At 39.5% G+C, this 14648-nt stretch overlaps 1 protein-coding gene across 3 annotated transcripts in view; it reads left to right on the plus strand.

Moving 5' to 3' along the window:
• GCC2 (GRIP and coiled-coil domain containing 2) overlaps positions 1–12260 on the plus strand; it is a 200106-nt gene extending 187846 nt beyond the window's left edge. For all 3 annotated transcript variants that reach the window (XM_033948644.1, XM_033948642.1, XM_033948643.1), the window contains exons 22-23: positions 8707–8908; positions 11812–12260. In XM_033948644.1, coding sequence (XP_033804535.1) covers positions 8707–8908; positions 11812–11882 — 273 coding nt within the window. In that variant the 3' untranslated portion in view covers positions 11883–12260. The remainder of the gene's footprint in view (positions 1–8706; positions 8909–11811) is intronic.
• The last annotated feature ends 2388 nt before the right edge of the window (positions 12261–14648 follow it).

Consider the following 14648-nt stretch of genomic DNA (forward strand, 5'->3'; position numbering starts at 1 on the left):
GAAAAGGGAGGGTCATTGGCAGATCAAGGGCATTCCTTAAAGTTATACACAAAATTAGAATAAGTGACATCTGTGCCCAGCAAGAGATTCTGCACCACATTTCTGTTGATGCAAATAGTTGTGCCTAAAGTTAGGTGTGTCTCCTGGGCATAAGCACTATTCTATAAACTGTGCCTAATTATACAATAGCACTTATGAGGGGCGTTCAATAATTTATCTGAGTATGAAAGAAAGTAGCAAGCATGTTGTAACATGTTTTAAGGTTACTCATGCACAGTTGCAAGTCTAACATTCCAAGAGACAGGATGTCAGAGGAATCTTTGTGCGAATCAAGTAAGAAACTGCTAGATTTGGAACACCATTCAGTGATAAAATGTCTTACAAAAGAAGGGAAAAAGCCAGAGGAGATCCATGAATGCATAACTGCAGTTTATGGTGAGTCTGCCCTATCATCTTACAAAGTAAAATTTTGGAGCAAGCAGTTTAAATGAGGTAGAGAGTCCATTGAAGATGACCTCACATTTGACGGCTTGTGGAAGCAACTTCCACAGAAATGTACAAGAAAGTCAAGAATTTAATGCCCATTTCTTCAGTTATTTTTCCCGAATAGCTGAAGAAATGGGCATCTCGGCAGATACAGTTTAGAAAATAATTCATGAAAAGTTGGGCATGTCCAAGGTTAGTGCAAGATGGGTTCCAAGAAAGCTGACGCCATGTCAGAAGACCACGAAGCTCCAGGGTGTCAGGTCAAAAGCGCACCGGGACAAAGGCGCGCGCAGACAACTGAGTGCAATGTGGAGCCGCGCACCGAAGAAAATGACTATTTTAAAGGGCTACGAAGTTCAAGACAGAAAAATCTGCAGGCAAAGTCAAGACAACTGTCTTCTGAAGGACTTTTGCTTCTGGAGTTCATGCCATACAAGACAGCCATAACAGGGGAGAGTTATGGCAACACAATGATCACTTTGCGGGAGTCAATCAAGGAAAAAAAATGGGGAACATGTATAGCAGACGTGCTGCTTCTTCATGACAATGCGCCAGTGCACATGTTGCGACAATCACAGGCTACCATCTGAGAATGTGGGTTTCAGCAGCTGACTTGGCTGCCTCGGATTATTTCCTGGTCATAGTTTTGATAAATCTCTCCATGGACAGTGGTTTTGAAGTGATGAAGATGTCAAGGAAGCTGTGTTGTCTAGTTTGAAGTTCAAACAGAAGAATTCTTTTTAAAGGGGTTAAAAGTCATTGCAGGAAAAAACAAAAATATTTTGAAAACTCCTTTCTTTCCTACTGAGGTAGATAAATTATTGAACACCCCTCATAGGCTCTTATTGTGGCCTTGATTTCTTTTTAGGTGCAATATACAGAATTGAGTACTTAAGTGTCAATGCTATAACAGCAGTTCTCCAAGGACAAGCAGGCATATTACACGTGGGTGACATCCACACTAACAAGTGCACTGTCATTTTAAATCTTTACCACCCACAAAGAAGTGTAAACGCCTACAGTACTGGGACTAGTAATTCTTTATTTTAGTAAAAGACCCAACACTGCCAGTGTTTTGGCTCTCGGCCTGCCTCAGGGGTCTGCAACAACATACAATATTAAAGTTTTTGGGTTCTGGAATGAATTGTCTGAGTTTCCATTATTTCCTATGGGGAAATCTGCTTTTTTTTATTATTAAATCTTTATTCATTTTTTTAAACTCACAATAAGTATAACAAAAAAGAGTGGGTGGGGGAGGGAGATAATTTATCTATTTAAGATGGCAATAGAAAGAATTTCAAGTGTTGTGTATGATTCAATTGATGTAATATTGTGTACTTGATGGAAGATGAAAAATGAATAAAGAATTAGGAAAAAAGTATAACACAAAATACAATCATATTATACTTTAACATTACTTATTATATCATCAAATTATAGCTTTCATCAAATATTTCCCCTCCCTTATATCCAACAATTAATCATAAGCCGAAGAAATCATAAAATATTCCCACCCTCCCTAGACGTGTATGAACAAAAGGGAATTAATGTTTATTCTATGCAATACTTTCAATCTTTACAGTATCTTGTTAATGGCTCCCAAATAACCTGAAATCTCTTAATTTCCTTGATGCACGGCAATTATCCTTTCCATTTTGAAAATGCGACACAAAGAGTTTCAGCAAAAGCTATAATTCAGCCTATCCCAATTTTTTCAATTATTTGTAATCTGTTGTAGGCAACCCCTGTCATAATGAGTAGAAGCTTATTGTTATTAGAGGATATTTGTTTTTTTGCCCTCATTGACATGCTGAACAATATGGTATCATAGGATAATGCCACCGGATTATCTAACAAATTATTTATTTGACCCCATATTGATTTCCAAAAAGCAAGTATTAATGGACAATAGAATAACAAATGATCTAATGCCCCAGCTTCAAGATGACAGTGCCAACATCTATTAGATTTAGAGTTATCTAACTTCTGTAAACAAACCGGGGTCCAAAATGCTCTATGTAACAGAAAAAAAACAAGTTTGTCTCATAGATGCCGACACTGTACATCTCATCCTCCAAGCCCAAATACGTGGCCATTGAGATGCAGTAATTTGATGCTTGATCTCAATGCTCCAAATGTCCGCTTTGATATACGAGTGCTTTGGATTACAAGCATGCTTCTGGAATGAATTATGCTTGCAAACCAAGGTTCTACTGTACAAATACATTACATATAAATTTCAAATATAAAAATTGACATCTAATTTGTTGAATCGTATCTATGATGTGGGACATCATTCAATAGGTTTTCATATATTCATATATAAATTAAAATCTCTATATAAGAAAATGTATGTAAAAAATGCCACATGTAAATAATTAAACTTAAAACTACATACTTAAAAACTTATCATATATGTTAACATTAATCCACTTAGTTTTATTTATTATGTCCATTCCCTTCTAACCCTCCAACATGTCCAGAATATTATTTCCATTATCAATTATTTTAAAACATATTAAGTTCTTATATTTTTAAATCTCTGTAAAATAAACCTTTTGGTTTTCTGTCATTCAATTCTCTTGTTTGAAATTGTTTGCCCCAAACTCAAAATTAGACCTTGAACATAAGATTATTTGTCAGCCTATAGGGTTTTTTATAGAAGTAATATTTTCCAACAATCCTGTAATTGAAAACCTAGATATATCAAACTTCAAGCCTGTACCAGGTGTCTTCATAAAAAACCCCAATAACCAATATTCTGTATCAATAGTACAGAACTACCGTATTTTTCGCTCCATAAGACACACATTTTTTTCCACCCAAAAGTGGGTGGAAATTTTGGTGCGTCTTATGAAGCAAAGGTACAAATTTTGTTACCCTCCCCCATACCATTGTAAAACCCGCCCGCCGCCGCACCACCTTTTCAAACCCACCCACCCGCCTGCTGCCGCCACACCTCCTTTTTAAACCCACCCACCCGCTACCGCCGCACCATCTTTTGTTTTAACCCCCCCCTCCCGGTCCATCCGTCCATTGCCGTTCCCACTTTTTTACCTGGTGATCCAGCCAGCTCCTCATTTCCCAGCCAGCAGTGAAACAAATCAACAGCGTGGCCGTCAGGAGCAAGCTTTACGCTCTCCCACTTGGCCCCGCGCTGCTTTCTGAATGGCTGCTGTAGGTTCTCGCAGGACTCGCGAGAACTTACGGCAGCCATTCGGAAAGCAGCGCGGGGCCAAGCAGGAGAGCGTAAAGCTTGCTCCTGACGGCCATGCTGCTCTGTTTCGCTGCTGGCCGAGAAATGAGGAGCCCAAGAGCGAAGGCTGCCGCGGCATACAGGGAGGGAGCGAAACCAGCTGGAGCTGATGGCAGAGTTAAAAAAGGTATGGGGGGCTTGCCTGGGGTGGGCTGGCTGGTTTGGGGTTGGCTAGCTGGTTTGGGGATGGCGGGCTTGGGGCTGGTGGTCTGGCTTGGGTCAGGCTGACTGGGGCAGGCTGGAATGGGGCTGTCTACCATTAGACATACCCACCACTAGATGTGCACTGTACCCTGTCCCAGCTTACCACTAGATCATCAGAAGGGGACAGGGTACAGAGCACACCATTTGGCTCAGAATTTTTTTTCTTGTTGTCCCTCCTCTAGAGGTGAGTGCATCTTATGGAGTGAAAAATACGGTATAATGTCATTGTTAATCACAAATGTTGAAAATTAGCAATCCTATCATGGAAACATTTCTGAAGTCATAATTGATATACAGCTTATTAAGGGAAGCTTTAATGACATCTTTTAAATGATGCAGTTTGAGGGTGGTAAGTGTCTACAAAAACGAAAGCATCGCAGCACATTTTTAATATATTAATTGTATCCTGAACATATCTGTAGCTTTGAATACTAAAGTTCTAGTACATATTGTTAATATTTCATCCAAGGAATTAAGAAATGCATATTGCAGTATTTATATATAGTAAAGACACCTGTTACAGACTTGAAATTTGAGATATCAAGGTTTTCAATTATGATACTTAGATGAAATCGCACGCAGGATGTCAACGCACTAGATTTAAACACTATTTTACTGCGGTCTGAGGGGGTGTAGGGGGGAAACACCCCCCCACACTTTACTTAGAACTGCTGGCGCTCCTGTTGTGGGGGAAAAACCCCATTATAGAGAAAACAGCCTTTTTCCCCAATGGGAGCACCAACAATTCTAAGTTAAGTGTGTGTGTGTGTGTGTGTGTGTGGGGGGGGGGGGTTACACACACACCCTCGGACCACTGTAAAATAGTGTTTTGAATCCAGCGCGATGACGTCCTGTGCCCGATTGTCTGCCCTCAATTGTCAGCATGCGGTTTTGACTCATCAACTCAATTACAGGATTGTTGGAAAATATTACTTCTATAAACAACTCTATAGGTTGGCAATCTTATAATCTTTAGAAACCTGAAGTAGGCACCAGTACTATAGGCTCAACAACAAGTACCATCGGTGCATCAGGTTATCTCAGAATGGTCAACCTCGATGTATACCATGAAGGAGAGACAATCTGCGAAGTTGGGGAGCGACGGCATTGATGTGTGGTCTGCATCGACTGATTCAATGCTGTAGAGACCTGAAGTATGCACTAGTACTATAGGCTTAACAGCTGATACCCTCGGTGCAGTAGGTTGTCTCGGTATGGGTGACCTCGATGAGGATGCACACTGTAAAGGAGAGACAACCTACAAAGCCAAGGAGTGGTGGTGTCATTTGGTCTGCATCGAGTGACTCGATGCTGTAGAGACTTGTGACACTTGTTGGGAAGCAGATGGCCTCTTAGCTTGCTTTCCTGATGCCAGGATGTCCTGCGATATTGATGCTTTCGATGTCAGAGGCTGCGAAGACCTAGCACCGTCCATGCTCGCACCGAAGAACTGTTCTTGACAGAAAAAAGGGCAAGGAAGAAAGAAATTATTTTAAAGAAGTAAAATAAAGAGGTATTACAGAAAAAAGCCGCCAACATTTGAAAAGGTTAACAACAAAAAACTGTTACTACCGATGCACAAGCCATCACCACAGACAGAAAAGTTCTCTTACTTTTAGAAAACCCATCAAAAATAAATCAAATTACTATACTTGAAAGAAAAGCATAGAATAGAAAATAAGATGCGAAGTGGGAAGGCAACAAAAACCGAACAAAGTTTAGTGAAAATAAACTTCGCTCCACGGAAGATGAAGAATTGAGGGACTCGGGCTGGCGTCAGGTAGGAAGGCACTCGTACATGCGCGGTGTGTGCAGTCGCAAAGTTTTTCAACTTAAAGTGGCAGTTCACTTGTCAAACTGTCCGTACCGGGCTCCGTGGATGACATCACTCATATGTGATAATATGCTGCCTGCTCGTCCTAGGATAAGCATCTTTTTTAATTAAATCCACCTGGCCTACAAACCCCTTTCAAATTAATACAGCCACCCCTCCATTTTTCTGGGGATTGGAAGAATAAAAAATCTGGCCCACCCACACTGTCTGAAGTTTAAGGTGTTCTTCATCAGTAAGTTTAGTTTCCTACACACAAGCTACCGTGTTTCCCCGAAAATAAGCCCTAGCATGATTTTTAAAGATGGTCCTAATAAAAGCCCTACCCCAAAAATAAGCCTAGGTAAGATTGACCCCCAAAGCCACCCTGACACTCCCTGACTCCATCCCTAACACTAGTGCTGCCTGATTTGCCAATCATCTCTCCCTTCCTCTCCTCCACCCCAATTCTTCCTCTTTCCTTTCTCGCCTCCCCATGTGCAGCATCTTTCCTCGCCTCTCGCCCATCCCCTTGTTCAGCAGCAGTGCTCTGAATGGGCTTCCCTCTGCAGCATCTATCTATCCCTCCCTCCCATCTCTCTGTGCAGCGGAACTCCACTGACCCTCCCAACGTAAGCATGACATACCTCCTCTCTGAAGCCTTTAAACTGCCGCCGCCGCAGCAGCTCTGAACATAGAAACAATATCTATATGTAACAATATCTGTATGTCAATTCAATTTAACTGTTATCTATTGTTACACTTGTTGTAAGATGTAAAATGAATAAAGATTTAAAAAAAGCAAACAAACAATATCTTTATGTCACTCCATACCTGTTACCAAAAATCATAGACTTTAGGACAATAGAACAACATGTGATCTAACGTTCCTTCTCACAGCAGCAGGACCAGCACAAAGGAGAACATCCAGGGTTGAACTGGGGTCACAAAGAATAGTGATTGTTTCATAGACGCAGATTGACAGCAACGAAGTCGCTTGAGAAATATAAATTTCCATTGTTCATCAGTTAGAGCAATATTCAATTCACATGACCATATATCACGCAGACCTTCTATGTTCTGCTTTCGCTGTTCCAGTTGTACTAGTATTTTGTAACAATTAGGTGCTTTATGACCTAATCCCATAATCCTTTTACACAATGAATTATACTTGGTTCAGACAACACCAGTGGTATTTTTGAACAGATATAGCATGGTGGAGTTGTAGCCATTTAAAGCTATGAGCAAATCTGATGTGATGACTATTATGTAGTTCTGAGAGAGCTTTTAAATTATCTGATTGTGGTATGTCTGCCATTTTATATATGCCTAGTTCCATCCATTCCTTCCATAATCTACTCACTAAGCAAATATGACCACATCACCACTGCACCTAGACTCACACAGGCTTCCTACCCAAGTGCAAATACTATTCAAATTTTGCTGTCTATTATTCAAAGTAAGGAACGGCACTGCCCCCACCTACCTAATCAATCGCCTAAACCGGAACAAATCAACCAGACCAAGGAGAACTCAGACCCCATTTACCCACCCCCCAATCAATGGTACACAGCGCAAGAAGATGTACGACAATATACTAGCAACGCAAGCAGCGAAACTAGATTACTACCTCTCCAACATGCTGGCAACAACGACTGACTACAAAACATTCCGAAAGGAAATTAAAACCTTGTTGTTCAGAAAATTTATCAAGAAATACTAATACATCTCCTTGACCATTCCTAGTCTTGTACATTTCCCAGCAAAGTCTCAACCATGTAATTAGCACCCTAATCTGTAATTTTCCTTGAAATGTCCAGTTATCATCTTTTGTAATCCGCCTAGAACTGCAAGGTATTTGTGGAATAAAAGTCTCTAATGTAATGTAATAATACGTCCACCATCAATGCAGATATTCACATTTTTCCAAAGAGGGCACAAGTTTGATCTTCCAAAAGGAGTTTCCAGCTGAGAGTCAGTTTCAATAAGCACCCTTTGAGTAGGTTGTATGTGGCAAATAACGTGCCAATCTTCTTGCTAAAACCTTAGCATAGATTTTTACATCGGGAGGTTTGATGATCGCCGCAGTAATGTACCACATGAAATGCTGGTACAACGGCAGTTAAAGCACAGCTCTTTCCCCTGACGAAGCCAGTGGTGAAATGGGTGTGCTCCGTTGGGATCAAAGCTTGAAGATAAGTGCTACACCTTTATTTTTTCTCTATTGAGTCATGAGCAGTTATATGGATGGAAGGAGGGTTTTTTGACTGGTGATTATACGGTGGGTTGCTACGGCAGTACCAGACATTGGGTCTGCTTGATCTTTTGAGATCTTTTTTCCTCCTTATAAAACAATAAAAAATCAGTATCGTTAAAAAATTTTGTATGTATTGCTGGATGGGCACCACTTTAGTTGTGTTATCAGTTGATACACTTTTTGTGGACCCTTTGGTTCTCCTATTTCTGTTTTTGTATGATTGCACCTGCCCTACAACCCCTGACTCAACTGTTATTTAAGGTAAGCCCAGGGGTGGCCTTCGGGGGTTTGGGGAGTCTTGGTTGGTTCCAAGATGGCCAATAAGGGAGTGGGGTGGGGCTTGAATCTTTGAAAAATAGTGTCTTTGGGGGTGGAGGCTATCTGGACAGCGCTTGGGAGTGGAGGATGTCTGGACAGCACCTCATTTATACAACCCTGGTGTCTTTCAGAGACTCCTATAAAGCAAAATAACACAGCTTGCAAGATTGATCACAAGTTGCATTATTCATCTACTGCAATAGTCACCAATATGTAGCTCTGTGTTACTCTTGCAATACACAAAACTGGTACTAGGTTCTGGAGATGGGGCCAAACAACTTGAATTCTAATGTCAAGTAGCTACCCATTCACTGGATATGTGGTAATTGGGAATATGTGATTTTACATTAATCAAATGCCATGTCATCTCTGTAGCTTCTCAAGAATGAAATAAGGAGACTTGAAAGAAACCAGGAGCGTGAAAAATCTGTTGCTAATCTAGAGTACTTGAAGAATGTCCTCCTACAATTCATTTTTTTGAAGGCTGGAAGTGAAAGACAGAGACTTCTCCCTGTAATAGATACCATGTTGCATCTCAGCCCTGAAGAGAAAGGGAAGCTTGTAGAAATAGCCCAAGGTATGTGGAACACACAAACAGGTGTTACAGTCCAAAACCTTTAGATATAAGGAAATATAAAATGCTATATGAGAGCAGTTTGTATAGAGAACCACTAGCTTTAATGCAGGGGTCTCAAAGTCCCTCCTTGAGGGCTGCAATCCAGTTGGGTTTTCAGGATTTCCCCAATGAATATGCATGAGATCTATCTGCATGCACTGCTTTCAATGCATATTCATTGGGAAAATCCTGAAAACCCGACTGGATTGCGGCCCTCAAGGAGGGACTTTGAGATCCCTGCTTAATGTGTTTGTTTAGAGCAGTGTATCGCAAACTGTGCTGCGGCACACCAATGTGCTTCCTGAAATTTCAGGTGTGCTGCGACACACTGACGAGGTGGAGAGTCATCCACACCAGCTGCCTGCCTTCAGGACGTGCCTCTTGCGGCAAGACAGTGGACACCAGACAGAGGATGCCCATTCCCCCTCCTCGTATCTTTAAAAGTTGGGAGCAGGAGGGGTGCTCAGTCTCAAAACAATGGCAATCAGGGACTTCCTTAGACTCCTTCCCAAGGGAGAAGCCTGAAGCGCTAAGCCAATCAGTACCTTAGGCCTCTCCCCATGCATCACATAATGCCTAAGGCCCGCATTGAATCGCAGGAGGCCGGAGGAGCATGAGGGACTGAGCACCCCTCCTGCTCCCAACGTACAGGTAAGGGGAGAAGCAGGCAGGGAGTGGGCAGGAGGGAGTGGGCATCCCTCCTGCCGTTTGTTTGGGGGGGAGGAGAGGGGCCGAAGGCAGGAGGGCATCTGTCCCGCCATATTTTTCAGCACGGTGGGGGGAGCGTTGGGTGGCAGGAGGGAATGGGCTTCCCTCCTGCCATTTGTGGGTCATGGGGAGGGGGACTTTTTTTGACAGGTCTGCCTGTCTTTTATTCATTTTTTTTATAGGGCAGATATTTTGCGTGTGCAATACACGCAAAATATCTGTGCAATGGAAAAAAAAATGAATAAAAAACCCCCAGCAGACCTGTCAAAAAAACAGCAGACACAGTTACCGACAGGTCTACAGCAGCCGGATTTTAGGATGGTAAAACCTAATTCAAAAATAGCCAAGCAAATGTTAAACGAATCAATCGCTTGGCTATTTTGCATGAGGTTTTACTAATTTGCAGGGGTTGGATCGGATCAGACAACACGCAGTGGGCCGTTTAGTGAATCGGGTGGGTAGCAGCGATCGCTAACTTTAGTGAATCGGGGCCTAAGTGACTTGCCCAGGGTCACAAGGAAGCAGCACTGGGATTTTGATCTCACAACCTCTCGGTGCAGAAGCAGCAGCTCTACCAGTGAGCCACATCTTTCTCCTGTGAGCCTTGCTTTGTATCAATCTAAAGAAACTTTATTAGTTTCTTATCACATATTTTCCTAATATTAAAATGCCTAGTCAAAAGGCATGCACTTACGGAAAAGAAGACAGTGATGTTAGTGTTTCAAGCAAAGAATCTCTCCCCATGAGCTCTTTATTGTTCAGCATGCTCCTTTTTAATAAAAATTGTGAGTTAACTAACCTTTTATTCAATGCTTTATAAATGATGACATTTTGAAAACATTTGCAACACTAATCTAAATTATTGCAAAGCAGTAATAATTTTGAATAAAAACAGGCTTCCCTACCAAAATAGAAGAGCAGCAAAAATAGCACAGCTAGCAAACTTCCCCAATCTTGCAAAAAAAAAGTGTTGCATTTCAGCAGAAGCATACAACATCTGTTCCTTTTGATAAAAGCTAATTAAAACTGAGAGATCTAATCTCATAACAGTCCTTTATGAACCATAGACATAAATAAGTCTTGTAATGCTACTCCAACTAGTTATTACAAGACAAGAAACCTTTTTAAATATAACAAGCTTTCCCAAAAGAACAGAAACCTTTTACGTATATTATTTCTAAACTTCTGCCGTGAAAACAGCTCTACAAGGAAATGTTCCAGATAATGATAATCTAATCTTGCTTCTACTGTTGAGCAACTGCTCATACCTTAAATGTCATAACTAAAAATACGAGGTACATCATATATCATGTCGTCTTCAAGTTTCAAGTTTTATTTTGATTTGATAAATCAATTATTCAAATTTACTAAGCCAGATACAATACAATAAAAATGAACATACATTTAGACATACTATTTAAAATTTAAAAATAATGGGTTAGACCGACAAACTTACAGACTAATTGATACACAAGGGATGGAGGAATAAAGTTACAAATCAGTGCTTTAAAGTAGAAAAAAGAACCATAGATGGAAAAAAAACATTAGGGAGGGGGCTTCTATTAAAGCCGTTAAATATATTTTGCATTTACTTTTTGATTTACCCTCGTATGTACATTTTTATTTGTTTTGCTATTCGTAAAGAGAAATCCCATGCTAAATTCACATTATTAATCTTCTGTCACTGATTTCACTTAAGGGTCTTCATTGGTAGAGTATTTAACATTTAAGGGGCAGCTCATACTTCAAAAATCCTTCATACATCAAATTCATTTATTATGGGACATGAAAATACATACACATAAGTGATAAGATGCCTTAATACGTGCACTGTGCATAAACATTTCTGAGATTGCTTTTTGAGTGGAGCTGCAATGCTTGTGCATATTTTCTAAAATTTGCAGTCATTTTACGCCTTTGGAGCTGCTGTAGATTTTTGAATTAAGGTTTTGTGTACTACTGGACTGGTTCTGGGAGCCTATCTTTTATAAAGGCATATTAGCTGTCTGTTTTCTTTATAAAACAGGCACCACTTTGAATATTCCACATAGGTGCCATTTTATAAAATTACTTCCCAGGCATTCAACTAGATTGGATGTCGTATTTTATGGATTGAGAAACTTGGCCCTTTCTTATTTTCTCCATCTTTCCTCCAGGTGAAGAAGAATCTGCCTCTCGGTCATCAGGCTGGGCGTCCTACCTCCACAGCTGGTCTGGACTCCGATAGAGTATTGAAAAGACAAACTGCATTCTACATTGCATTGCTTTGCTGCACTAGAGAGACACACATTTCTTTACAAGAATCCTCTCTATGCTTGATGGAACAGTAATTTTATGCTTGTTTGAATGCCAATTTGTTTTAATCTGTGTTTAAGAATCCAAAAAAATGCATCCACTGATTCCACAAATTCGTATTTTTGACGTCACATTCTAACTTAAATAAGCCATTTCATGAGAGTATTTTGATGCCAGTATTCATGATAAATTAAACCAAAGGTGACGGTGACATAAAAAGTGGATGCATTTTGGAAAGAGGGCCAAGTATACAAAAGACCTTGGATTGTACTGTGAAATAAATAAATGCAATTAAATGTTTAATGAATGAGAAGAACCTCCCCTCCACAGTGAATTCCCTTTATAGTTTGTGTTTTTCTCTACAAAAATAGTTTTGGTTTATCAACTGTACGGTTTCAATGTAGGATAAATTTCATCCCTTAAATGTGATTGTGTTGAAGAGCACATTTTTATATAAAAAATACACAGAGCTCATATGCCAGCATACCATATCAGTTTAGCTAGATATAATCTGTATCATTTTTAATTCTTTGCAGAATAATTTCTCCAGTGCTGTTTGAACTGGATTAAAGGGGTTTCAATGATTTTATTGTCTAACGCTAGTTTTTACAAAGCCACGGAAGAGGTTTTTACCACAGGCCAGCGAGGTAAATGCTCTGATACTCATAGAATTCTTATAAGTGTTTTAGTATTTACCTTGCTGGCCCATGGTAGAAACCTCTACTGTGACTTTGTAAAAGGAGCCTAAATTTTTCAGTTAGAAACAAAAATGGCAATGGTATGTTTTAGCGAATTAAATGGTAATTCAGTTTCTTTTTTTAGGTTACCATAGGGTGATCCTGTTCTTTGATTGCCTCGTGTAAACTCAATGTTTAGTCTTTATGCATCGGATTTATCTGAGTGAATCGGGATTTCCTGATGCATCAGTGTGATTCATAAATGATGCACATACTTAAATATATGTTTTCAGGCCACAAGAATTTCTTCAGAAACACAAAATGGAGAAAGCCCTTGAAAAAGTTGAATCATTAAGACCATGCAATTTTTCTGGCAAGAACAGCCACAAATCTCTTTGCTTCATATTGACCATGACTAGTTAATGAATGGGATCATTAAGGATATAAGTTTTATAATTAAGTTATATCTAAAAATATAAAACTTGAGTCACTTTTTTGGCTGCAGCAGACATCTTTGTCTAACTGTGGTACAGTGCTTTATTTTTATGGAGTACATGATTTCTTAAAAAATCATTTAAGATCCCATAATTTCGTATTTGGCCTTTTAGTTTGCACCAGATTTATTTTAGCTTTATGCAAAAAAAATATCTTACTGGAAAACATTACTGCCCTTATGCCACACTTACAAAGCTAAATAGAGAAATCATGAACTTTTCTTAATGTCATAAGTAGCAAAATCACACAAAAAGCTGGTTCCAAGATATGTGTTTCTGGTCTTCTTTCAACCTGCACCATTCAAATATTCTTGTCTCATATAGTTAGCATTACTGCCACAGACCTCAGAAACACCCTTCCTCCGTCCCGTATGGGCTATATCTTTTAATGGGGAGAAACAAGTGTAAACTCCTCATTGGTCAGGGCTCCATTTTCTATTGATTTGCTCCTTTCATTCATATGTTCTATAAATCTCTTAAAAGACTAATGCAATATAGTACTTATCTTCATAAGTGCTTAAATGCTTAAGCGGGTGGATGTTTAGCGGCACGAGTGGATCCCTGAAGCGGCAGCGCAACATGTCGTGTCCACCCGCTTAAGCATTTAAGCACTTATGAAGATAAGTACTATATTGCATTAGTCTTTTAAGAGATTTATAGAACATATGAATGAAAGGAGCAAATCAATAGAAAATGGAGCCCTGACCAATGAGGAGTTTACACTTGTTTCTCCCCGTAGGGGACGGAGGAGGGGTGTTTCTGAGGTCTGTGGCAGTAATGCTAACTATATGAGACAAGAATATTTGAATGGTGCAGGTTGAAAGAAGACCAGAAACACATATCTTGGAACCAGCTTTATTTGTGTGGGTTTGATTTTAGTTCCAAGAAAAAGAAATAGGTGCCCTCATTGATTGTTTTGCACATAAGTAGCAAAATGACATGATTTTGCTCATAGCTAAAAATTATTCTTATGTATTATGGTATTCACAATTGGAGCAGCTGTAGAGATGATTAAGCAATTAATCTAGCAGCATTCTGAGCGGTGTATTTTAGAGTTTTTATTTAAAATTATTTTGTTTACAGATAAATCTCTATAGTAAAATGCTTTATGCAAACTTGATTATTTTTATGTTGGTATCTATATCTATATATACTGTATATATATATATATATATATATATATATATATACCGTATTTGCAGGCGTATAAGACGACTGGGCGTATAAGACGACCCCCCAACTTTTACAGTTAAAATATAGAGTTTGTTATATACTCGCCATATAAGACTACCCCTTCTTCCGCACACCTTCTGCACAACAAATAAAACTTAAAAGAACATCAGAATTTATTTCAATAATTTTAATTAATTCACTAAAGCTGAATAGAACAATAAACCCATGGGAGCTGCCATGCTATTTGTTTTCTAAACTGTTAACCAAACTGAAACTGTCAATGATAGAAGGAAGATAACACATAGAGGGAGAAAGCAAGTGCCGGGCAAGTCCCTAGCAAGTTTGCTGGCATGA

This window comes from Geotrypetes seraphini, chromosome 6 (assembly GCF_902459505.1).
Source record: "Geotrypetes seraphini chromosome 6, aGeoSer1.1, whole genome shotgun sequence".
NCBI lineage: Eukaryota > Metazoa > Chordata > Amphibia > Gymnophiona > Dermophiidae > Geotrypetes > Geotrypetes seraphini.